At 38.7% G+C, this 26,446-nt stretch overlaps 1 protein-coding gene across 1 annotated transcript in view; it reads right to left on the reverse strand.

Annotated features, from left to right (window-relative positions):
- The window catches only part of LRP2 (LDL receptor related protein 2), a 193,680-nt gene that overhangs the window by 69,628 nt on the left and 97,606 nt on the right, over nucleotides 1-26,446 (reverse strand). Inside the window, 12 exon segments of the mRNA XM_034642228.1 lie at nucleotides 288-446; nucleotides 827-992; nucleotides 1,125-2,045; nucleotides 4,747-4,935; nucleotides 6,673-6,906; nucleotides 8,004-8,217; nucleotides 11,297-11,474; nucleotides 13,005-13,114; nucleotides 17,174-17,317; nucleotides 18,584-18,750; nucleotides 23,891-24,019; nucleotides 26,137-26,314. Coding sequence (XP_034498119.1) covers nucleotides 288-446; nucleotides 827-992; nucleotides 1,125-2,045; nucleotides 4,747-4,935; nucleotides 6,673-6,906; nucleotides 8,004-8,217; nucleotides 11,297-11,474; nucleotides 13,005-13,114; nucleotides 17,174-17,317; nucleotides 18,584-18,750; nucleotides 23,891-24,019; nucleotides 26,137-26,314 — 2,789 coding nt within the window.

The raw sequence follows: 26,446 nt of genomic DNA on the forward strand, positions 1-26,446 counted from the left end.
TGGATATTATAAATTGAGTGATTACATTTGTAATTACAATTGAAATTAACTCATCTAGTAATGTATCGTTAGATGCCTTCTAGTTCATAATTATTCAATCTCATGATAGATCAATTTTGACAGGTATATTTACCAATCTAGAATATAGTTCATAAAACCATGATCCTACATTTTGGCCATGTCTATCTGGCATATTATATTTTCACCATGTTATGCAAATCCCTCCTCTGAAAGTGAAAGCAAGAACTCTTCTTATCAACACCCACAAAAATAATGAAAGAACGTACAGACTGGCATCTGCCCAGTAGAGAAGGTCATTCTCATGGTCCAAAGTGAGCCCATTGGGCCAGACCAGGCTGCTGTTCACAATAGGTATCCGGAAATTTCCTCCCAGTGTTGCTCTCTCGATTTTGGCATTAGTACCCCAGTCAGTCCAGTACATGTACCTAGTCATCCAAAAGGAGTCATAATTAATTCACCACAAGGAACATCATAATACCTTTTAGTTACAAAAGAATGGCAGCTTTCTTTAACCACAAATCTCACATTAAAATGGCAAATGAAGCCCACTCCATTCTCACCTACCCAACTTGCTCAAAAGGGCTTTACTGAGTGACAGCACTAATTCCTAGTATACAGCCCACCTTTCAAACAACAATTGGAGTTATATGCCACTCAAAATTACTCATGTTTTTTCACTCTTGAGTATACAGCTACAGAGTTTCAAGCCCATAAAATGTTGGCTGTCTATGAACATAACATAATTTCAGGCCCCACTCCTTCCAGAAATAAGTATACAGAAATATGAAATAAGACCATGGCATACCCTCGGCAAGGATCTAATACAATTGCTCTTGGCTTTGAAACATGGGCTATCACAGTGCGCTGAGACCCATCCTCAGCCATGGAGTTAATTGTCTGGTTGATGTAGTCACTGTAATATATTCTTCTATTGATCCAGTCAAAGGCAATGCCATCAGGATTCCCTCTACCTGGATATACACCAACAAACACACACAAAGGCATAAGAGTCTCAAAAGGCATTTTAGAACCACTGGGTCATCCACGTGGGTTGACTACATTATGTCAACTTCCAAGATAAGTTGCTCCTGGAGTGCCCTTACCTGAAATAATGGCAGTGGGAGACCTGGTCTGTGAATTTAGGTTGACATACAAAATCTGACCATTTCCAGATGCTAAAGATTGTGTGAAGTAGATTCTGTTATTTAAGCCGTCATAGACCAGGTCTACAGCAACTCTATCCACACTTATTGCTTCAAAAGGTGGGCTATGAGCCTCCGGGTCCAAGTGTAAGCTTCTCAAGTTATTCTCCAAGGCAAAGATGAGGAAATTTTCTGTTTGAATGGCACAGTTCTTGCCATCACCTTCTAGGGTTCCAAAGGCACAGCCACATTTTGGGGTGTCCAATCCAGGCAGAGCAAAGCAGAAATGGGTGCATCCACCATTATTTTCCAAGCAAGGGTTGTGGTTGACCTCAGCTGGTGACCGGGGCTGAACACTCTGGTCAAAGACGGTCACATCTCTTAGCCAATTGAGATTGTCCCTTATCACTGTTGGTGGCTCAGTGTTTTCTGGTTCCTTGCTAGCTTGGAAGATTTTTTTTAAATTCCTGTCTACCCATATGATAGAATTTCCAAAAACAGTGATGGCATAAGGAGTTGGATAGCGATTGCCATAACCAATGATTTCAGATTCCTCTGCCTCAATACCTATCCTTGCAATTATATCTAAAGAATCATCAACCCAATAAATATAGCCATTGCTATGGTCTACTGCCAAGCCCCGTGGTGTGACAATGCCTTCTGATACAAGCACAGTTCTATTGGTACAATCAAGAAAAGAACGTTCAATCTTTGGGTTTTGCCCATAGTCAGCCCAGAAGAGATATCTATTCTTGGGGTCTACAACAATATCCCTGGGCCTATCTGCAGTGGTTTTAAGGAGAATACGACGGTAAGTGGTGTTGATCCGCAGAACTTCTATCAGTGTTTCAGACATGAAAGCATTGGTGAAATACAGGTTACCTGCAGGAAAATGAAAGAACATGCTAATAAATGCAAAACCAAGAAGGAACAAGAGGGAACCTTTTCAAATTCAGATCAAAATATATAAGGATGAGGTTTGGGTCAGTAAATGCTATCTTTTACAAGATAATAAATATCTCAGTTTAGACTTAGAAAAATAAATATTTATTCTTAGGAACTAAAGAAATTGTTTTGGAGCACCTGGGTGGCTCAGTCATTTGAACATCCAACTCTTGGATTCGGCTCAGGTCATGGTCTCAGGGTTGGGAGATCCAGTCCTGTGATGAGCCATGTATAAAGCCCCATGTGGGCCTCCACGCTCAGTGGAGTCTATCCCTCTCCCTCTGCCTCTCCCCAACCCTCACACACACTCTTTGTCTATCTCAAATAAATAAATAAATCTTTTTAAAAAATTGTTTCTTCAAATTTAAAGAGCAAGTGCCTGTCTTCAGCTTCTAAAGCAGATTAGAATTCATAGCAAACGTCATAACCCACTTGCTACGGAAAATTTTTTTTCCAGAATGTCCTTTGTCTTCCACCTGAATGTCTAACACCTAAATCTCCAAACACTCTAATACACATTATCATGGTGTAACTTTGACTCCCAATATGACGAGAGGAGCAAAGAAGAAGAGCCAGCAGCCTCTCAGCTTATTACCGATGTCATCAAGTATTCCTTATGCTTGGTATTAACTCCAGTCTGACTAGTGTCACTGTTTCATCACACGGACCTTCTAAAGCCACCACAACAAAAACCCATTTGTCTCTGGACATTACGGAATGACGTAAATGCAGAATAAAAACAACAGTGTGAAGACAGCAGAATGAGTAGAGAGTGATCCCATACTGATTCTACATAGTCAAACGCCTATTGTTGAATGGTCAATTCTGCTACCAAGAGACATCTATTTTGTTCCTAGGTCTGAGTCAAAATTGCTCTGGAGAAATCAGGCCAATATGCAATGTTACTGGTCTACCCTTTATGTATTCAAATCCTTCCATACAGGTTTGGCAAACTTTTTCCCTAAAGGACCAGATAGTAAATATTTTAGGCTTTGTAGACCATATGGTTTCTTTCGCAAGTACTCAGGTCCGGCATCATAAACATGAAAAGCAGCCATGGACAAATGGGCACAGCTGTTTTCCAGTAAAACCTTACTTACAAAAACAGGCATGGTCCAAAGGTACACATTTTCAGTTATAAAAAAGTAAGTATTGAGGATGTACAACATAATGACTATAGTTAATACTGATGTATGGTATATTTGAAAGTGGTTAAGAGAGTCAATCCTAAGAGCTCTCCTTACAGGAGAAAAATTTCTTTTCTTTTCTTTTCTTTCCTTTTTACTGTATCTATGAGATGATGGATGTTAGCTGCTCCTATTGCGATAACCATTTCACAATATATATAAGTCAAACAATGATGCCATATGCCTTAAACTGATACAGTGATGTGTGTCAATTATTTCTCAATAAAACTGTGGGTGAAGAAACAACCAGTGAGCTGCATTTGGCCCACAGGCCATGGACTGCTGACCCCTGCTTTAGCTATATTCTCAGAAATAAGAGAGTAATCCAATTAAAGCCTTATCTATAATATTTAATATTTACAATAAACTCTTAATTGTACTACCTAGATTTTCATAAAAATTTAAAATTTCTAAGTGATGTCTACTTACCAAACAATCATACTTTTAATAGAACAAGATCATATTCTCAAAATTATAATACATATAATACATTTGTTTCTCAGGGTATCATTAAATAAAAACAAATGGTAATTTAAAACTAGGTACACGACACCTAAAACTAATATTACCCTGTATGTTAACTAACTGGAATTTAAATAAAAAACTTTTCAAAAAAATAATAAAATTAAAATTAAAAAGCAGAAGGTGATTTTGCTATGCAAGAGTGGGAACATGTCAAGTCATATGTGAGATAATTACCAACTAATTCAATGTCTTAGCACATCAAAGGAGAGACAGGGGTTATGAACAGGCAGGGTTCATGGGGAGCTTCAAAGATGGTTAATGAGGGAATAAGTCATTCATGGCGGGTTCTGTTACCACCTGGAGATCATATTTGTATTCCTAGAGTTGTTTACAATATTAATAAATGTATGCTGTGTATGTCATTATTAAAAAAATAAAATTAATATAATTAAGTACATGAATCAATACATCTAAGTTAATGTAATACTGTGTCAAGCATTTCAATATAATTACAATAAAGGAAGTGCCTAATGATCAAAGGATTTTTATACATTAACAAGATAAAGCGATTAAGAATTTGTCAACTAAAATTGCTCAGCTTTAAAATAAATGATTGTCTTTTCACGGTTCACTAATTTTAATATCCCTTCCTCTTTGAAAATTTAGACATTTCTAATTTAGAAATTGGGTGCTAATCTAAGTGTGAAAAATAATCAACAATTTTTCTAGCCATTATTCCTACAGTTTTGATTATGTTACTAATAGAAAAAAATGAATTAATTGTTATGACTCTGTCCACTGAAACACCTTACCATTAACTTAATAAACATATAGCTTAGTCTAAAAGCATAATTTATCTTAAATAATACCAATAATTGTCTAGAAAAATAGATTTGTAGAACATACAGTGTTAGATTAAACTTTTGAGCATGAAGTGCAAAAAACACAAAAAAAGTCTCAATAAAATCACTACCCAGCTTACCTACCTGCTACCCAATCCACTGCAATACCCCGAACTCCATTTTCTCCTATCCCATCTGTAACGATATTCATAAAACCAGACCCATTGGGTTTGATTCTACGGATAGCATTTTGAGATGTCACAGAACTGCTAAAATCACACCAATAAATAAAGCCAGAAGATACGTCAACATCCACATGCAGTGCATTTCGTCCTGAAACATTGAAGAAAAGATCATTAAACAATGCTCTAACTGGAACTCGAACTTTTACATTCCTGCCCTTCCTCTCAAACCATCATTCCCAACCCCCTGCTCTGATCATGTCCCCGTTACAAAATAATACTGTTTCTCAGTTTCAATGAGCACACCCAGCACCCAGATCTTGGTTTCTAAAAGCCATTTCCCACAATAAGGAGAACTGGCTCCTGAGAAAAACAGTTGATCATAAGTTTGGGAAGGGAAGGTACAAGGTGAGCCTAGAAGATCTTATACCCAGAAGCAAGGGAGCGCTCAAACACTAATGGGATCATGTCAAAAGAAACAGGCAGTCATTTCAAGAGGTTTTACCTGGCCAAAATGAATCCATAAAGCATCAAGAGTAATTGTAGTAAATGTTTACAACACACTGAATTTAAAAAATGAATAAAACCTTGAATCCATGATTACACTGTACTCCTGAAACTAGTAACACTTAATGTATGTATATGTATGTGCATGTACACACAGACACACACACACAGATTGAGGGTTCACATGTGTCGAAATATTAACAATTTTTGTTTCTAGGTGAATAGTATAAGGATGTTCGTTGTACCTTTCTTTCAATTTTTCTGATTTGAAATTTTTCAAACAGAAAAGTTGGGAGAAAAAATTATTGATTTTATAATATCTTTACAACATGGTAACTTAGATCCATAACTTTTTAGATATGGGTAATACACAAAGAGGAGTCATGAGTACTTGTGACTATAATCATCAGTCAAGAGCACGTGTGGTCCCAGATGTTCCCTGACTCCTTTCACTGTATGTATTGTCGGTTCTTCTAACTATCTCTCCCACCCCTCCACTCCCTTCACCCTTTTTCTTCCCTTTCTATCTTTTATTTCTATCATTATCCTGTGACATAATCCTTGTGATGCTAGTAAACATTTGGTTCCTCCTGTGGTAACATACACCTAGAAATCTCTTGGTTCACCTAAGAAGCAAGTGATCATTTTCTATGTTCACAGTATGCAAACATAAAATACTGCAAAAATACAGTTACTAAAGAGATTCTAACACTGTCAACTCATTTATTTCAACTCTTCAAATACATAGTAATAAACCAGATTATGGACTACTTCATTACTCTAACCTTGATCCCAAATCTCCATTAACTGCTTTTCTAAACACCAACTCTGTATACTTCTTGCAATCTCATGCTACATTCTACCTTGCTCTAGGCCCGTCATTCTCAGTGTGGCCCATGGACCAGTAACATCCATGCCCTGGGAACTCATTAGGAATGAAACTGAGGGTTGCAGAAGGGAGGGGGGTGGGGGGAAATGGGGTAACTGGGTGACGGGCATTAAGGAGGGCACAGATGTGATGAGCACTGGATGTTATACGCAACTAATGAATCGTTGAGCACTACATCAAAAACTAATGATGCACTATATGGTGGCTAACTGAACTTAATTAAAAAAAAAAAAGGCATGCAGATTCTCTAGCCCTACCCCAGACTACTGAATGGGGAAATCTGGAGAGGGGGCCAAGATCTGGGTTTTAATAAGCTCTCCAATTCTGATGCACACTAACGTTTGAGAACAATTCAAGGCAGAGCCAGTTTATCTCAAGGGAAAGACAAGCTTCATTACATGCTGGATCCAAACATGGAGAAATGCTTTACGGCACCAAGAATTCAACACGGCACCAGACAGTGAAATGTTACTTCTATTGGAGTTGGCATACCTTCGCCTGCCACTGGCACCATGGCTTCTGAGTGATCCGAAAAGTCCAAGCTAAAGCCTCTGATTATAGACAGCATTGAAACAATAAGAAAAGAGCTATATGGAGAACAGGTCCGATTATCAGGATTGAGTTTCAATCCACTGGCACAGGCGCATGAGAACAATCCTCCTGGTATAGGTAGGCAAATCTGCTGACAGGCATTCGCGTTGTTGCTACAGCCGTTGGAGGATGCATCTAAATGAAATCAAAATTAGTTCATAACTTTTGACCTCACATACTTGACATTCCATCTCAAGTATCTTTTATTGGGTCACCACAAAACTCACTATCAAAATCAATAACAAAACGCAGTAGCTCGGTTAATAACATAAAAACAGCGCTGAAGAGACTACAGTTTATACGATTAACACATAAAGGTACTGAAACTATTATATAATAGAGAATGGAAAAGCATTTTTTTTTCTTCCACAAATCATAGAGGAATTAGAAGAACTAGGGAGGTCAGTATGCAAATTCTAATTTTTTTCACCCTCTGACCTATGTACTGGCATTTAAAATTACATCAGTTTTATTATATGATCAACAATGTGATGGCCATTTGATTTAGAATGTATTAAATAAGAACATTTAAAGGTTTTTTTCACATGCAATAAAAAAAAATGCCAAGTGATAAACCTGGGTTATAGACAGCAAACAAACTGTTGAATAAACTTTGGTTAGAGACTACAAGCTATAAAATATGTCAAAACTTTAAAAAATAATTTCTAGATCACAATACTAACTTAAGGGGCAAATCAGAAGTTAGATTATCTATGAAAAATATGTTGAAAATAGCAAGTATTCCTTTTAAGATTAAAAATTCTATCCTGTTAACACTTTGCCAGCAGGTACCCAACCAATGTTTGCTGACCGCATTCAATGTGCCAGGAACTCATCTAGTTACTGGATAAAGAGCAAGAAACAAGATAGACAAAATGCCCATCCTTATGGAGGTTACATTCTAATGAGAAACACAGACAACAAACTGATAGATAATATGTCAGAGACTGCTATGAAGAAAAGCAAAATAAGGAATTTAAAACGATGGGGAAAGAATGGGAATAAGCTTACTCTGAAGTCAACCCGGTCTTTCAGATGCCAGATTAGTCTTTGACACTTAGCCAACCTTATGACGGGGTTATCATTTTAAAAACAGTTGGGGTAATTTCAATTTGCATACATGTGTATGTATATGGGTCTGTGTGTGCATGTATTTATATATGTAAGTGTGTAGATGTCTGACTATACATTGTACATTCATGAATGTGTATATTTTGGTGACAAATACTTACCACGTCTGTGATAAACTCGAAGACCCCTTAAATTTGGAATATTCTCTCTCAGGACTACTTTGTTGGCCCCGGTGGCCTTGTCAACTCTTTCAATGACTTCATAGTGTTCATCAATATAATAAAGGAAGGAATCATAGACAGCAATTCCCCAGGGGTGGGAAAGATGGTTTACCAGGATCATTCGATTTGTACCATCCACATTTCCTCTTTCGATCTAAAAAATCAGAATTGTCATTATTGACTGATTCATGGTGAAATGAGAGAAACGTTTAAAACTAACATTCTCTTTCTCTTTTTTTAATTTAAATTCAATTAGCCACATATAATACACCTTAGTTTCAGATATAAAGTTCAGTAATTCATCAGGGGGACATAACACCAAATGCTCATCACATCACAGCACTCCTTAATGTCCATCGCCCAGTTACCCCAACCAACGCCCCACCCACCTCCCCTCCAGCAAACTAACATTCTCTTAATAATAATACATCACATCTATATAGCACTCTATGCTTCACAGAGATTTTTCATATCTGTTTTCTGATTTGATAGTTACAATTACATGGAGCAGCAGGTCAGGCAAATGCCAGTATGCCCATTTCACTGATAATGAAGTTGCTGCTCAAGTAAGTCAACCAACTTTCTCAGATGGCATGGTGAAGAAAAGGGAACTAAACCTCTTGAGTCTCTGCATGTGATATTCTGGACAAGGATACACATTTAGTGTCTAACCGTAGACCATTACACAGCAGGTGACCGACCCTGAACTTAACATCTTCACCAACAATCTCTGCAATGGGACTGGGAAACATGTTTCATTCAATGACAAGATAGCAAGCGCAAAGGGGCAAAGGGTGGTGCTGTTATATTAGAACAGGTAACAAGTCTTAGTCAAAATGACTCTGATAAACTGGAAAAGAACTCACAAAAATGAAGTTCCTAATGAGAAATGACAAGTCTGCTTCTGGAAGAAAAATAAACTGTAGACATAACTGGTTTGATTTCATTCCAGAAACTTGTCTCAAGTGCCTCCTCTGTGTCAGGATCTGAGCTGAGTACTGGTGAGAGAGACAAATGAGGTTTGGCTCACTATCTCACTGGACAAGGAAACCCAGCAGTTACAAGAGCAGGTTATGCCCTAGAAACTGACATAAGTTCCAGAAAGCTAGAGCAGAGGGAAAATAAGCTTGGAGGGGAGCTTTGAAGGAATGACCAGGACCAGATTAGCTAGCCAAGTGTTTGGAGCTACTCCTCTAGGCTGAGCAGCGATCAAACCTATTTGCTGTGGATTTATGAAGACAACATGTCTCCATCATGAAAGCAAGGATTATTAATGACAACTCTCATCTGATCAAGGCTCAGCATGGTGGTGGTGGCAGAGAAAGGCTGGACCTGAGAAAAGAGGCAGAGGACAAATTGCCAGGATTTTGTGATGATTAAATAAGGGCATGGTTATTAGAGTGAGGGGAAACATGAAGGTTCTAACCCGGGAAAGAAGATGGACAGTCACACCACCAACAAGCCCACACATTCAGGAGGGCAAAACAGATGCAAAAATAGGAAGGGAGAAAGATGGTGAGCATTGTCTGGGACATGCTAAGTTGTGTACAGAAATCATACACGTGGCAAGCACTCCCTCATCGTTGCATAGAGACATTAAAGTCTGCAGAGTGCTTTCACCCATCACTACTTCTTTTTAATCCTCTAAGTTTATCACCATTATAAGTACATATCAGGAATGAAATTGGCACTGTTGAACTAATAACAAACTGAACATCAAAACTACCATGTAATATCATGGAGACCATGAATGCTGAAAACAGATCTGAAATCACTACTATTTAAAAAGCAGAGAAGAAAAGATACAAACATAGTAAAGGGGTACATGCACTCCAATGTTCATAGCAGCAATGTCCACAATAGCCAAACTGTGGAAGGAAATGAGATGTCTTCAACGAATGGATAAAGAAGATGTGGTCCATATATACAATGGAGTATTATTACTTCAGAAAGGATGAATACCCACCATTTGCATCGACATGGTTGAAACTGGAGGGGGTTATGCTAAGTGAAATAAGTCAAGCAGAGAAAGACAATTATCATATGGTTTCATTCATACGTGGAACATAGGGAATAGAACAGAGGACCACAGGGGAAGGGAGGGAAATCCGAAGGCGGAGAAATCAGAGAGGGAGATGAACCATGAGAGACTCTGGACTCCAGAAAACAAACTGAGGGTTACAGAAGGGAGGGGTGTTGGGGGGATAGGGTAACTGGGTGATAGGTATTAAGGAGGGCACATGTGGTGATGAGCACTGGGTGTTATATGCAACTAATGAATCGTTGAACACTACATCAAAAACTAATGATGTACTATATGCTGGCTAACTGAACATAATAAAAATAATAATAATAATAATAATAATAATAAATTAACAAGGATTCATTTACTACCAAACATTGAAAGATCAACTGGACAACACAAAGACTGGATCACAGCATGCTCTTGAGAAAAAAAGAGATATATACTAATGATGAAATCTCAAAAACAGAATTATTAAAGGTGATTTTAAATTAGAAAAAAAATTTAAAATATTTTTTAAAAAGCAGGGAAGAGACTGGCACACACTCAATACAACATCCATAGCAATATTTTAATTGAACAATAGTTATTACTGGGCACCTTCTATGTGCCTTGTCCCAGCTCAACTGCATAAGCTGATGATCAAACATTATTTCTGTGAATGGATGTAATTATAGAGTTTCTGCTTCTTATTGCAGAAACTAATGAACTCAACCTTGGAGTTTAAAATTACCACAAAAGGGAGCTTTCCCATATTCAACAACCATGTTAAGACCTTAGAGAATAGCATGTAGCTAGGAGGGGGTGCCGTGCTCAAAAGCTTGGTATTTACATTTTTTTTCTTAGTTTCTACAACTGGAGAGCCTGGAGAACTTTCAAAGAAAAGCATTAAAATAACTAAAACATGAAAGAAATGCCTCTTAAAGGACAAATAAGAAACAAGAAATGGAAATATTTTATCTTGAAGAAAAGCAAAGGATGAGGGAAAAGGCAATAAACATTACTCTACAAGGAACTATGCACAGACTAGAAAAAAATGGACTTCGACTAGAGCAATATTTGCTCTAGGGAAAAAAGTTATTAGGAAGAAAGGACAATAAAACAGTGGCCCAAGTGGCCAAGTGAGATTGTTCAGGAACCATAGCCAGACAAGGAACAATCGGTATCAGTGATACAATCTCAGCAATAAAGACCAACAGGGTGCACATACCACTCCCGTGCTGGTGACAGCCCAGTAGAGTTTCTGCTCCTCAATATCGAGGGTGATGAACTCCAGGTGTTCAAGGTTCCCAGTGAAGAGAACTTTTGGAAATGTGCCATCCATGTTAGCACTAGCAATCTTGGCAGGAATACCACTGTCTGTTCCTTGGTCTGACCAGTACAGTTTCCTACAACCAGGAAAAACATCAGCATTTCATAAAACAGTTTCATTAAATATTTAAATGAAAAAACACGTATTGTTTGTCCTCAAGATGTGCACAATTCAGTGGAGGAAGTCTGAACCATTAATATCTTGTGACATACAAGGTGGAGGAGTATTTAGCCTGCGTTCTGTCAATGTCTGTATATTTCCGTTCTGTCAATGTCTGTATATTTCCTAGTTGTTATTGGGGTAGAGGCCATTTAAAATGGTATCTAAAATTGGTGGGGGATCCTTTACCTTGGTCAGACAGGTTGGAAGTTTACGATTAAGAAAGAACCTACATCAACGGTCAATCCCTTTCAAAGAACCATGCACCGTACGGTGCACTGGGAAGAACAAAGCTCATGGAAACGTTGTCAAGTATCTCCCTGCTCACCTTTCAGACCTGTTATTTAACTCCTCCAAATCATCATCTAGCACAAGACCAGCTACTTTCTTTTCTGATTTCTGTGATGAAAAATGCAATACGACACACAAACCTAATCGCCACACAGAACTGCCAAATCCATAATAGATAAAATTTCATTAATATATATGAAAAGTTGCTCTCCGTATCCATTGTGGACATACCTTCTAGATTTGAATCCAAGTTTCCATTCCTTTCTATCTCATCTGCTGCCATAGCCTCGGCAGACAATTCTCTTACACTCTTTGCCCACAAGTCTTCAAACCCCTTCTTTGAAATCTTTATTTGCAAACCTCTTGCACTGCCCATCCCACGAACCTCATCTTCAAACCTAAACTTCCCTCCTTCTAAGTTCTTAAACTCTGACATTCTCGGCTTTGACCAAACTCTCCCATCTCTTCGCCGCTCCTATTTTATTTCTTCTATTGAGCCGGTTCTTCACCCTTAAAACTTGCCTGAGCTTCCAAACCTGTGGTCCCTCTCTGCCTGGACCTAATACGTAACCATTTTAGCAACATCCTTATTTACTCTCTTGATCTCCCATTGTGCTTACCTTGCTAATCACTGGCCCTGAGTTCTTGTCATAATTTTCTTTCTCCTCTCAAATTCCAGGCTACCAGAAATTTGCTGGACAAAGACAAAACTCCTGTGAATTCTGAGTTCACTAAAAATTTAAGCTATCTACCCTTAACTGAGAACTCTCCTCCCTAGCTGAACACTTTCTCCTAACTGGTCTCCCTGCCCCTGGTTTCTTCCACTCTGATCCTGACCCATCTTCCTGAAATCCAAATTTGATTCTTTCATAATTCCCTTCCTCCAAATTCCCAGCCGAATCCTTCGAGTTCTATTTCAAATGTTATCCAGTCTAGTGCTGCTAATTTAAAGAACATAGAACAAAACACAAATTACATCCTTCACGTTAAATATAACTCAGAGCTATTTCTCTTTCTCACTGAGATCTGTATTTTTCAAAATGCTAGCATATGAGCTCAGAAAAGGTCCTAACTTTGAAATCTTCCATGTTATCAGGCCATAACATTACCAAGAATGGTGCTGCATAGAAGACATGTGTCACTGAGGAACACTCACCCGTTAACAGGATCAACAGTTATGCCAACTGGACTACCAACTCCAAGAGCTGTCCCATCACTGGTAATCAGTGTCTTTCTGTATCTGACATCTCCCTGGAGTTTCAAAACCTATAGCACAAAATCACTTATTAGAACTGAGTTTCATAAAGGGAAACAAAGAAAGCTGAGATGAAGGAGAACATACACACACAAATTCCAAAGCCCGATTAGAGATGAATGGGAGGGTTTGTGTAAAATTTGGATAATCCCTAATTGCATTTCAGGGCTATGAGGAAATCAGCTGAATAGAAAGTGAGTAAGAAAAGCAAAATCAGCCCTCAAATTCCTACTCAATTCACCTCAAGTTTCAGAGAGAATTTATATGGATAAAAGAAGGATTCAAACGGTAAACATACAGACTCACTACCTGAGAGAAACTACAAAAACGTCTTCAGAAAAAGATATGGGAGAAAACTCTGGAAGACAAATGGGGGCCCCATAGTTCTCTGGCATCCCAGTGACTTGCCCATAGCACCCAGTGGCCCATCACTGAAAACACAGTTCACCAGAACAGTCCAAATTTACTCAGAGTTAAAGTGAATTCTGTGCCAGCTTAACAGCCAGAGTTAAAATCCAAAAGTTCAAATCCCTGACCTTCTATATCTGACTGAGGCAAGTAAATTCACCTCTCTGAACTTAGTTTCTTTATTAGTAAAATGTGGATGATAATGGGACATTCTGCACAGAGACATGAGATAATACATGTAAAGTGCTTAACACGGCACCCAGTGTAAGTGTTTCCTATTTTTTTATTGGTCCATTTATTGGACACTTATTATGTAGCAGGCATTATACTAAGCATTGTTGGATTAAATCCTCACAATAATTCTGTGAGACAGATAACCGTATTATGGATGCCCATATTATACATGATGAAAGAAGCATAGGGACCTTCAGTGGCTTTCCTAGTGTCATCTATTTTTAATTATCACTGTAATTGTGAAAACTAATGTTAACAGAATCCTGAAACATCACGGAAAAATATGAGTTAGTACACGAGAAGCAGTTTGTTATAGGAACAAGGCTATTCTAATATGCACTTGAGACAGTCTGAGAGGAGAAGCTAGGAAGAAATTAGAAGATGTATGCTGATTTGCACGAAGGTTTTTCTATAAAATTGCTTTTTAATGCAAATAGATTATTTGTGTATCAGTGTTTATGTTTCTGTCTCTGCCCTCTTTCTGTATCTATATGTATTTTTTCCTCTCTCCTTCTCTTCCTCACACACACACCCCCCGCTCCTTAATCCCTCATTCTCCTGATTTTTCTCTCTCCTGTGTGGTATTTTTCTCTCTTTTTAATTCGCTTCTTCCTGTCAAAATTTCTCTCCTTTTCCTGGGCCTAAGGATCTCTTTAATTCAAAGGAAAGCTCTTTTTCCTTGTTTTTTGGCATATATCAAGTTCTCTCTCACACAACCATTCTGTATGCCTCACTCTTCAGCGACAAAATTGCATTTAGTGAATGGGCACACAGCTACCCCTAGTGGAAAACAATTTATTCAGTATTTCTCTTATTTTCAAATTTGAATTAAATGAGCTACTCTTACGCTGGAAGGAATACTGTTCATGTAAACAGCAAGTGAACACTATTTCTGTGCCCTTATGCAATCTAACATTCCCCTGAAAGAGTCACCATTGACATCACCAAAGGAGAAAACCAATAAAAAACACGAAAGGGCATTATTCTCATAGGTCCTCTGTGGCTATATTCTAAACATACTGGTGGTTTGAGGGAAACACGACTCTGTATTCACAAGACGCCTTAGTGTCAAGAAGCACTTTTAGTTACTGGGCTATAACCCCATTTTACAGATACGGAAGCAGAGGCTCAGAGAAGTTAAGTAACTTGTCCAAGGTCAAATACCCTGTGAGGGGAGGAAATACAGAGCTGTCCCTAGTCACAAAATGCATTTTCCTATCTCAGAGTCTTTCTCAAGTGCTTTTCTCTGCCTAGGGTGTCTTTCCTTCCTTCTTCATCTGGCAGAAATAAGCACTGGTCATCCTTCAGGATGCAGTGCACAGGTTCTCTTGCCATTCTCCCTCCCCACACGTCTGCCTCTGCCCCTAGGCACAGAACACTTCACAATCACTGCTCATATCACACTTAGCACACTGGAACGAAGCCATCTATTTGTTTGTCTAACTCTCAGATGTGTGAACTTCTTAAAAGTAGAAAAAAATAACTTTATTCATCTTTGAAGATCCAAGACTAACAATGGGACCGATGGGTTTACTAGTATGTGTTGTAAGTAAGCCAGACTCAAAGCAGATCTTTGGACTCCAAAGCAAATTATCTTTCCTCTGTGCCTCACTGCCTTCGGGCACAATGACAAACTTTAGGTTTATATGATGAGAGTGGCCTTACCGATATAACATTTGCATGCACACACACACATTCATTCACTCACTCACACAGTATTAGTCATCAGCTGGTGCCTCGTTATTGTACTTAATACTGATGGAGGAAACGTGTTCCCTGCCTTTGGAAAACTATTTAAAAGGGAAGACCCCCATTTACAAAGCAAGAGACCAAATGACAGAGGAGGAACATATCAATTGTCATTCAGAATGAAGATGCACTAAGCAGATTTGACTTTGGAATTAAGGGTTTTAGTCAGTCAGTTGTGCCAACGTTTTGATGGGAGAGTGATATTTTTAGTTGAGATTATGCAAAAATATCTTTGTCTCCGTCAAAGGGGTTTACAGCAAGCTGGATTGCTGGAGTTGTCATTTATAACAAGGCCAAGTCAAAACACTGCCTGGGAAATCAGGGCAGTGAAGCTGACTATTTAAGCCAATTTCTTAAATTATATAAAATTCAGGTTCCTATCTAAACAACAAAGGGCTTGAAACAGATGAGCCTCCAAGATTCCCGTCATATTAAGAGCTTGAGATATTTCAGAGGTTAGCATTTGTACATATTGCAGATGTCCCTCGAATTGTGAACGTGTACTACCATTGCCGGCCCTCGGGAATGTTGTGAGAATTTAACGAGATCCTGTTTGTCGAAGACCCTTGTAAACTGTAAGCAATGTTCTGACTTCCCCTGTCCCACCTGCCCTAACTTAGCCACTTGACTGCTATGAGCCTTCCTCACCTTCATCCAGCATCTATCTTTCCGAACACTCCATAGAAAAGCAGCTGACTGGCTGCTGCCTCACCCTGAGCTGTGACCTGTCACTCTACACATCCTTGCTAACTGCCCGCTTGGAAGACCCTTCCTTTGCTTTAGAAATTTTCACTTTCAAAATTATTATGAATTAATATTCCCTTACAGGGGCGCCTGGGTGGCTCAGTCAGTTAAGCGTCTGACTTCGGCTCAAGTCATGATCTCAGGGTCCTGGGATGGAGCCCCAAGTCGGGCTCCTTGCTCAGCAGGGAGTCTGCTTCTCCCTCTGAGACACATAAGGGCTGTGTCTCAGACCCTGCTTGTGCTGTGTCTCACTCTCTCTCTGACAAATAAATAAGTAAATAAAAATCTTTAATAATCCCTTACATATTTTAACCTTATCCCAGAATACAGCAAACCAATACTAGGTGAGTTACCTCTAATTTACTTCATGTGATTGCATAACGGTACCCCATCTAAAATTTCATCTGGGATTTAAAGTAGAAAGAACACTTATCGCAATGAAGAAAGTATCAAAGGAACTAGAATCAAGTTTCTACTTTCTGTTTCACTGTTAGAAAAAACTGTACGGAGCCATAGAAAGATTTCCATCTTAGAACAGAGGGAACCTATAAACTTGGTTGGGACTGAAATAACATTACAGACTTGATGAGTAAAGATAGGGAAAATTTCCTGCCTATATTCTTCCATACTTAATGCTGAATTCCTTACCTAATTATTCACTTATATTTTTATAGATTTCCTAAAATCCTTTTATATGAACAAGTTAGTATTGATGCTTAGGAGGAAAATAAAATAGGGCAGTAGAAAGTTGCAATAATTTATTTCTAAGGTGGTTTCACTCCTTCCCTTCTAAGACTGATAGTTCATACCGATAGCTCCTCCCTTTTGCTTCCTGCTGAAAAAGAATTTCAGAATCTAGGAGAGCATTTCCTGAGAACAGATTTCACATGCATCAAATACCAGTGTTTGTGTCAACTGTATTATGGAATCATTACCTCAATTGATGGAGTTTCAGGATCAGTGTAGTATAAGTTTTTTGATATCCAATCTAAGGCCAGGCTCATGGAAGACCCCGAACTAGTCAGAGAAGCCAGTACTGTCCTGTTGGTGCCATCTGTCTTCACTCTGTGAATTTCACCCTGGAAAGAAAGACAAGGAGAAGTGAGCTGTTCCAAGGCCACAGTCTTGATATGGAAGCATGTTCTTCAGTTCCTGCTGAAGCTACTGCCGGCTGCCATATTTCTTGAATACTCCTCACATTTGGAGACAAGATAAAGGTTCAGGGCCATTGCGTGGGTTCACCATGTATAATGCTAACACCAGCAATATTTTGAAAATAATGATTCTTTTTTAAGTGTATCCGAGGCTCATTATTCAGGTTGCCTCTGAGATTGGCTACAGAGATTCATTTCTTAACTACCACAGGCCAGAGTCATAAAAATAACACAAGTCATAAGTGAAAATCAGGAGGCCAAAATAGCCATAAAAGCCTATTTTATTCGCATAGAGGTGACAAGCATCAAACACAAAGATCTTCCCTCTCTTCCTCATTTGTAATCTCTTTGCCCCTTCCCCATCCTCACAGCTTTCTCCTCGAAAGGGTGAACTCCCTCCCATAAGAAGGGAACGGAAGGAGTGCTCCTTTTATCCTGGAGACGTAGATGCTGATGAAGACCCCAGCAGCCACATCAAATGCTTTCCTGGCATTTCCTCAGGGATGTACTGCTTTTCGTCTTGAGTTATGATCATTTTTATGTTCATCTAGTATCTTCTACTAGCTTAAAGCTCCTTCAAAGCAAGCTCTGTTGCTTCTTCTTGGTGTGTATTCTATAGCAGGAAGTTGTTATTTCAGTGCAGAGCAAATAGTAGGCACTTAACAAATACTTACTGGATGAATAAATAAATAATATCCAATAGCTTAAATGTGCTTATTATTTGATCTTTGCTCCAGGCCAGCCTCCTATGTACATCCTTCATTGAATCAAAAAAAAACCTTAGTGGTACTATATGTTAATTAATTGAATTTAAATAAAATAAAATTTTTTTAAAAACTTAATGGTAAATTAATTTATTTCTGGACCATTTCCCTTGTATCCACCCAGCAAAAGTTTGCTTGTAAGAAGGCATTGATGCAGGCAGACTCGTCAAGAAAATATACTTGTAGGGGTGCCTGGGTGGCACAGCGGTTAAGCGTCTGCCTTCGGCTCAGGGCGTGATCCTGGCGTTATGGGATCGAGCCCCACGTCAGGCTCCTCTGCTATGAGACTGCTTCTTCCTCTCCCACTCCCCCTGCTTGTGTTCCCTCTCTCGCTGGCTGTCTCTATCTCTGTCGAATAAATAATAGAATCTTAAAAAAAAAAAAAAGAAAATATACTTGTATACTTTGGATATTATTCAAAACTTACTGGATTCTCAACCCAATAGATGAACTGCTCGGAGTCATCAAACTCAACATCGTAACCGTTCATCACCGCTGCTATGGGGACCATAGCATCGTTGCTCTTCACCTCGGGATTAAGGGAGATTCCAAAAATTATACTGTATCTTATAGTTATTAAGAAAGGTTGATCATCTGTGAAAATAGCAGAATATCAATCAAAACTATACCCCACTATTCCCAGACATGTAAAGTAATGGAAGGCAGCAGACTGTTATCATCTCATAGGATCAAATGCACTTGCAGCTGTGCAGCAATAAATATCAGAGACGGTACATATTTTATCGGACAACCCAGGGCCTTGGATCAGGTTTCAGCGGGTTGCCTGGGCACCAGACCTCCAACTCTACATACAGTGCTCCTGGACTTCCCCACGGCAGATCAGTATTTACCTTACTCTTCATGAACTCCTTGTTTACATGGATAAATCACTTGTGTTTGTTAAGCATCACAATTTACACATAGACAAACCTAATACCCAATAACTCAAGAAAAGGAGAGCTGGATTTTGAAAAAAAAAAATGTGAAAGGAAGCATATGGACTATTCTTGGTGAATGGCAATTTACTAGTTTTAATATTACCAAGTATGGCCTAGTGTTTATTAGAGACTTTAATTACTAAATAAATCCAATTTATAATCCCCCCAATTGTGACCATTTATTCACTATTATGTCCCCAAACCTGGCATGTAATAGCTGCCAAATAAATACTTGCTAATGAAATGAATGACCACATAAATGAATCAATAGATGGATGCATAAATGAATGTCAATAGTTGTCTTCTAAAGTTCTCAAAAATATCTATACATTGCAACTTAAACATCCTTATAATATCTTATTCTAACTATCAGTTCACTTAATCTCCTTAACAGGAAATCAGAGGTCCTTTTTCAAAGATAATCTTTATCCTAACTCTAGTCCCTTTATCAAAAAAACCTAAATTGATGAAATTCAAGAGTGAAGTTTTATTTATAATCATCTCAGAAAAGAAAAACTGGAATGTGAGTTTTTTGGTATGAAGACATGTACATAAGCTATATCACATATTAAGCAAAATTAAAATAATTAATCATCGCATAATTTTCATCTGCTAAAAATTATGTTCTCATTATTTTAATAATCTGGAAAGCTTTAGATCTTCCAAGGGATTATTCTGGCTCTTTACTTATTTTAACACTTCATTAGCTTCTCCTTGTTCCTGGCATTTCCATTACTAAAAATAATGTAGCATTTATTAACGTAGTAAACACTTAAAGTAATATTGCAACTATTAATGCTGTATTATTTACAAAGACCTACAATACACTAGCTTTAGTCTTTCCCAATAAACATGCAAAGTTTATTTTCAACTGAAGCCAACGCAACTTGCAGGGGCTAATGTGAGAGTTTAACTCATAAGCCTGTCCTCTCTCCACTGCTCCACGTTGCCTCTCTTCTGAACAAATGCAATACCACAAATAGTCGCCCCTACTTATTGAGAACATGTGCCACATGATATGCACCAAATACGACTTCACTTAACTGATCTCCCTACAGCCTCATAACCCTGTTTGTTAGGCTGCTAACCTTCCCCACCCACCAACTTTCAAATGAGGCACCAAGAACCTAAACAATTTAACCAAGGTCACATAGCCAGATCCTCAGACTCCAAAACTGATGTTCTTTTTTTTTTTTAAAGATTTTATTTATTTATTTGACAGAGATAGAGACAGCCAGCGAGAGGGGGAACACAAGCATGGGGAGTGGGAGAGGAAGAAGCAGGCTCACAGCAGAGAAGCCTGACATGGGGCTCGGATCCCATAACGCTGGGATCACGCCCTGAGCCGAAGGCAGACGCTTAACCGCTGTGCCACCCAGGCGCCCCCAAAACTGATGTTCTTAATCACTACTCTGCAAAAAGTGCAGGCCGGGTACTAGTTATTGAATATCAAATTACCACTCACTTCATTTAACTACAGAAAGCTCTATTAGGAGCTTAGATGTACCTTGAGATGATATTGAGATATTTAATTATTTATTCATTATATGTTATAAGCACTCATTTGTTCCGTAAAAACAAGAAATAGTCCCCAGTTTCACCGGAGAAATTTTAAATTTTACGTATACTCAGAACCTAATACTGCTCTTTTAAATGTGTAATTGGAGGAATTCTCAACCAAAGCACTGTTTAGGGCCTAAAAAAATGCATTTCGCATCCATCAAACTTGGGCCTTCTTGATCCCTCTAAAAAGTTCCTCTCTATCCCTACCCAGCTCTACTCCTTTGGCCACTCACTATTCTTTCATAGGGCTGTGTCTCAGGCCCTTGATTTGATGGCTGCTGGTGGATTTGAGAGGGCTGACCACTTGGGAACAAGCAATCCACCAGAGGGTGGGGTGTCATTCAGTGCTGCACTGGCAAAAGGTGTGAAAGCCGAGGTGAAGGATGATGCCAGGGAAGCGCTAGACAAGACTGCTCATTGAGACAAATGGTATAGGGGTGTGCGAAAATTGCTCTGTGGGGAAGAAGAAAGAAGGGAGTGATTTTATGACACTACACAGCTATAAAGGAGCAAATGGGTGATAAACACAGGACTAAAGGAGGAGCAAAAAAAGGTTACTGGAGGGCTTGTCATTGACTCGGCACTTAGTGCTACTGTGTGCCACAGGTGATGGGCATCTATCAGGTGGAGGCTTAATCATCAAGGAACCTAGAGTCTACAGAACAAGGTGAAATATATGGACCCTTATGATTCCCGATGATAATGGCCATGAAGCAATATGCACAGAAGTACCTGGGGTTGGATGGGAAGGACTTCAAGAGGAAATGACATTTAAGCCATCCGAGGATAGCATGTCTCAGTCTTTTGTTTATTTTTTAAGATTTCATTTATTTATTTGAGAGAGAGAGTACGAGAAGGGGGAGGGTCAGAGGGAGAAGCGGGCTCTCTGCTTAGTGGAAACTCCGGGATCATGATCAGGTGCACCTGTCTCAGTCTTTTGAAATAAAAAATCATTTCTTCATTTTTATTCTTCATGTCATGATCCCATTAAGATTAGTGTTAGCAGAGCAGAGAAGTAAAAAGACAGCAGTCAAGAATGGGAAATTGATGATGTGATTGAAGAGCGACATTTATTACTCCCTAATTAGGTCCTCCTTAACTAAGACCTCACACTAACTGATCAGTGCCGCCACCTTTCCAACAGTGTGTGCAAGCAGTGTTTTCTTCTTATGTTGCACGTAATCACTGAGACAATTGCCTTGTGCCCCTCGGTCTGAGTCAGAAACCTATTTTGGATTTCAGGTTGTTTATTGTAGAGGATGCTGGGGAGATGTTTTGGTTTGCTTTTGTTTATTTGTTTTTGGCATTGCGGAGAACATATTTTCTAAAGAATAAAAAGCTATTTCATGCAAAGTTCTCAGTTTTAAATTTTGTAACATAAAATTCAGAAAAAATAGAAATAGCTCATAATTGCCTTATCCAACAGTAACCACTATTGGTGCTCAGCTGTGTTGTCTTCCAGACCTTTTTATTTTTTTTAAAGATTTTATTTATTTTATTTAGAGAGAAAGAGAGAGCACATGGTGGGAGGGGAGCGGAAGGAAAGGGAAGAGAGAGAATCTCAAGCAGACTCCATGCTGAGTGCGGAGCCCGACATAGGGCTTGATCCCACAATCTTGAGATCCAGACCAGAGTCAAAATCAAGAGTCGGAAGCCCAACCGACTCAGGCACCCAGGCGCCCCTTCCAAACCTTTCTAATGCATATTTTTCTATGGCCAATACTGAACAGTATCTGCTTTTTCACTTAACCTTATCACATAAGCTCTTCTAAAGATATTCCAGACACTTAGTAAATAATATTTTATAAGCTATTTAACTTGTAAATCAAGTAAAATGTTATCATCTATAAATGTTAACAAGCTTTCTAAGCTTCTTATTGAAAAAAAATGTGGAACATTTAGTTAACATATATTGGCACTAAGTTACCCAATTGGTGCCCAAACATCAGTTGAGGGGGAAAAAAAATCTACCTCAGTAAAGAGAGCCCACGGAAAACCACTAGTGGAATTATTCAAGAAACAACAAAAGCTACTATTTAGATATCAATCACCATCAGATAGTAATATTGATTACGCCAATCCCCAATGCACAGTTCAACAATCTTTGTGTGGTGAAAGAATGCTTTGTGTCCAAAATGTCTGTAGCCAAGTTTAATCTTCTGCTGAAAGACTCGGAGGACACACTAAATTAAACAATGTCAACAAGGATTAGGTGCATAATAAGTCTCTGAAGAAAAACAGCAAATGCCAATCCCTTTGTAAGCATTACCAATAATTAAAATCTTTCATCATGAAAGTATCATGCAAAATATTATATCTTGATGGAATTCAATTTTCAGTAAGCCTACATCTGCAAAATCTGTAAACACCACTAATTTCCTGGATTCAGCATAAATTTTCCACTCGAAAACTAACTTTCCCTCTAGACTAGGATTCTATTTTCTCTCAGGTTAAGAACATTTTTTCATTAACTATTTAACTTCTCTGCAACCATTTTTGCCAGTACCAAAACACTTTCACTCCCATGAGAAATGAAAAGAACTAGAATTTAGAATAACTCCCTAGATTTTTAAGCAAAAGGTGAATGATTTTTAAGAAGACTTTATTATATATCTAGTACATACTCCAGCAGAAATCTCTTTGGTGGACTGTCTCTTTCCCTTTTGTTCTCACTCCCTAAAGTACTTCAGTCTAATTCTCCACATACATTTCTAAACATACCTAGGGTGAGATGAAGATTAAATTGCTCAAATAGTCACTTACGATCTATCACACAGAGAAAACTTTCATTTTTAAAATACCAGATATTAATTACTGAAATTGGTGTCAGAAGACCTATGCTGCAACACTCATCATTGATGATTGTAACAATAAAAATGAGATAAGGAACCTGAAAAATAAAGCCATACACAAGTGTCAAGAATTTTTACTTCTGAAGTGCACAATTTGGAACTTCCTATTATCATAGTTTGCCTAACTGTGACCAGGTAAGAGAACATATGAGGTTAAAGATTGTTGCATCACACGCACACATCATATGAGCTTCACATACAGAAATTATATTACAGCTGAGGTGCTCACGTGCAACACCCCAGACAGCAAGTACTCCAGATACTCGCTGAATCCAAGGGAACACAGCCCACATTCCATTAGCAAGTGGCTTAGAGCAGACACCGCTTTGCTAAACTACAGCGAGCTCCACTTTCAGGGCACACTTAAAGGGTATACTGTACCTTTCAAGCAAGTCACAGAATCATGAGAAAGACTCCATCCCGAAGGACACACACAGGAATAAAGGTGTGGCCTCTGTGAGGAAAGCAAGCACAGATGACTGCAGGAGGAAGCAGCGCATGAATTTTCACCTGCAATAGAAAAAGACAAGAAGACAACATTGGTGAATGGAAGACCTCCCACATTAAAGTGCACAGAATGAACTGATAAAGAAAAGTGATACACACACACACACACACACACACACACACACACACTTAATATCATTCAGCCACAAAAAAGAAGAAAACCTTGCCGTTTGCAACAAGATGGATGAACCTTGAAAGCATTATGCTAAGTGAAATAAGTCAGAGAGAGAAGGACAAATACTACATGATCTCACTCGTATGTGAAATATAAGAAAAACCAAACTCATGGAGAGAACAGGTTGGCGGTTGCCAGATGCATGGAGTAGGTGGTGGGCAAATGGGCGAAGGTGGTCAAAAGGTAGAAACTTCCAATTACAAGACAAATAAGTTCTAGGATGTAATGTACAGTATGATGACTATAGTTAACAATGCTGTATTATGTATTTTAAAGTAGTTAAGAGAGCAGATCTTAAAAATTCTCAACATACACACACAAAAATTTGTAACTTCGTATAATGGGGGATATTCATTAAACTTATTTTCATGATCATTTCATCATATATACATATATCAAATCATTAAGTTGTACACCTAAAAATACAATTTTTTATGTCAAATTTCTCTCAATTTAAATAAATAAATAAAATTTTAAATGCACACACAGTCACGATGTTATTGTCCTCCCAGAGACTCCCCAGTAGAGACACAAGCAGATTAGGTTACCTCTATTGGTTTGGGGTTTTTTTCCCCCTAAACTACTTTACTCCTCCCTAGCATCATGTTTTCAACACAAAATTCATAAGAGGAACAATGGGGGGGGTGACTTGTCCAAGGTCACAGACCAATCCTGTCTATAACAAGATTAAGATCAAACAGCCGCTGAGTAAGCTGAGTAACCTGTAGCTTAGTTAATAGAAATATGATCCCAAATAATACACGTCTCCTTGCCTGAGCTAAGAGAGATCTTTTTACATTAAATGAAACAAACACACACGTTCCCTTTGTGACCTTGACATTTACCCACTGTTGTCCAATTTTTGGTTAGATAGTAATCTTTTATTTTTCTATTGGTGACATCTTTGTGTGGTCTCTGCTTTTTAAAATAAGGGATCCTGTGTGCATCCCAAACCCACAGGATGTTTTCTAGATCTTTTATGGTCTTATTACATATATCGCATTAGATTCATTCACTCAAAAAACGTTCACTATGTTCCAAACACCATTTTAAGCACTGAGAATATTGTAAACATGGGGCAGATATTCTAACAAAAGAAGACAGAACTAAACTCATAAATCGTGATTTCAAGATATGAAGGTAAAGAGCAAAAGAATTATGAGGGGGGTAAGCTATTTTAGATAGGGCCATCAAGGGCCACCAAGGAGCATTTGAGAGAATCCTAAATGCTACTGAAGGAGCAACTCAAGCAGAAATCTGGAGGAGTGTTCCAGGCAGTAGAAAGAACTGGTACAAAAGTTCATCAGAGGTAGGAATGGTAGGGTATGTTTCTGAACCAAAAAGAAGTCCGGCATGGCAAGAGTAAATGGAAGGAGAGAAAGGAAGAAAAGGGGCCAGATTCTGAGGCATGGTGAGAAAGGACTGGGGGGGGGTTGTTTTTTTTAAGAGAGAAGATTAAGTGACTTATCCCTCTTCCCACCAGAACGAACACTACCGATGGCAATTTTTTAAGTCAGCTTGCCATGCACATCATACATCTAGATGACTTGGGGTGGGTACAGCACAGCACCAGGGCACTGGTGTCATAATAAGCGAGTCCTAAGAATAAGCTGCTCTAAACCACAGAGTGGTAGCAATAAAAGGACCTAAGGGACTATCTGGTCTATACCCTAGCTGTCAGCCAAGGAAATTGGGATTCCAAGTCACAGAGACAGCAGCCAATGGCTAAATAAAATGACACAACTGAGATCTGCTGTTGTTACACACAAGACTGTCGTCTACCGTGGTAAACAGAAGTAATGGAAAGGTTAGGACAGGGGTGGTTGGTAAAGAGGAAAGGAAAATGTATTGCCCAAACAAACAGGTCTGCAAAACTATACACTCAGCATTCCCAGGGCAAGTGTGTTCCAAGCTACTCCCAGGCAGGTGTCTCTACATCACTTACCATTTGGTTGTTTCACAGGATGAACTGCAACCACCCCAAGGGGCTGCTGAATATTACGAATTATGACTGACTGGTTCCCACCATGCCACTTATTGGCTTGAACAACCTGGTAAGTAGAGTGGTCAGTCCAGTACACGGAATCTTCAAAAAGAGTTAGGGCATAGGGATGTCGCAGAATCTGTGAGGCCAAAGAGATCAGTGAGACTTTGCCCAGAAATAAAAACCAAGGTGAACAATATAGAAAAGGATACCTGCCCAAGATGATGGTTTCCTTTGGCATTTAATTATTTAATAAAGACGTGGGGAGTCA

The sequence above is a fragment of the Ailuropoda melanoleuca genome, chromosome 2 (genome assembly GCF_002007445.2).
Source record: "Ailuropoda melanoleuca isolate Jingjing chromosome 2, ASM200744v2, whole genome shotgun sequence".
Lineage (NCBI taxonomy): Eukaryota > Metazoa > Chordata > Mammalia > Carnivora > Ursidae > Ailuropoda > Ailuropoda melanoleuca.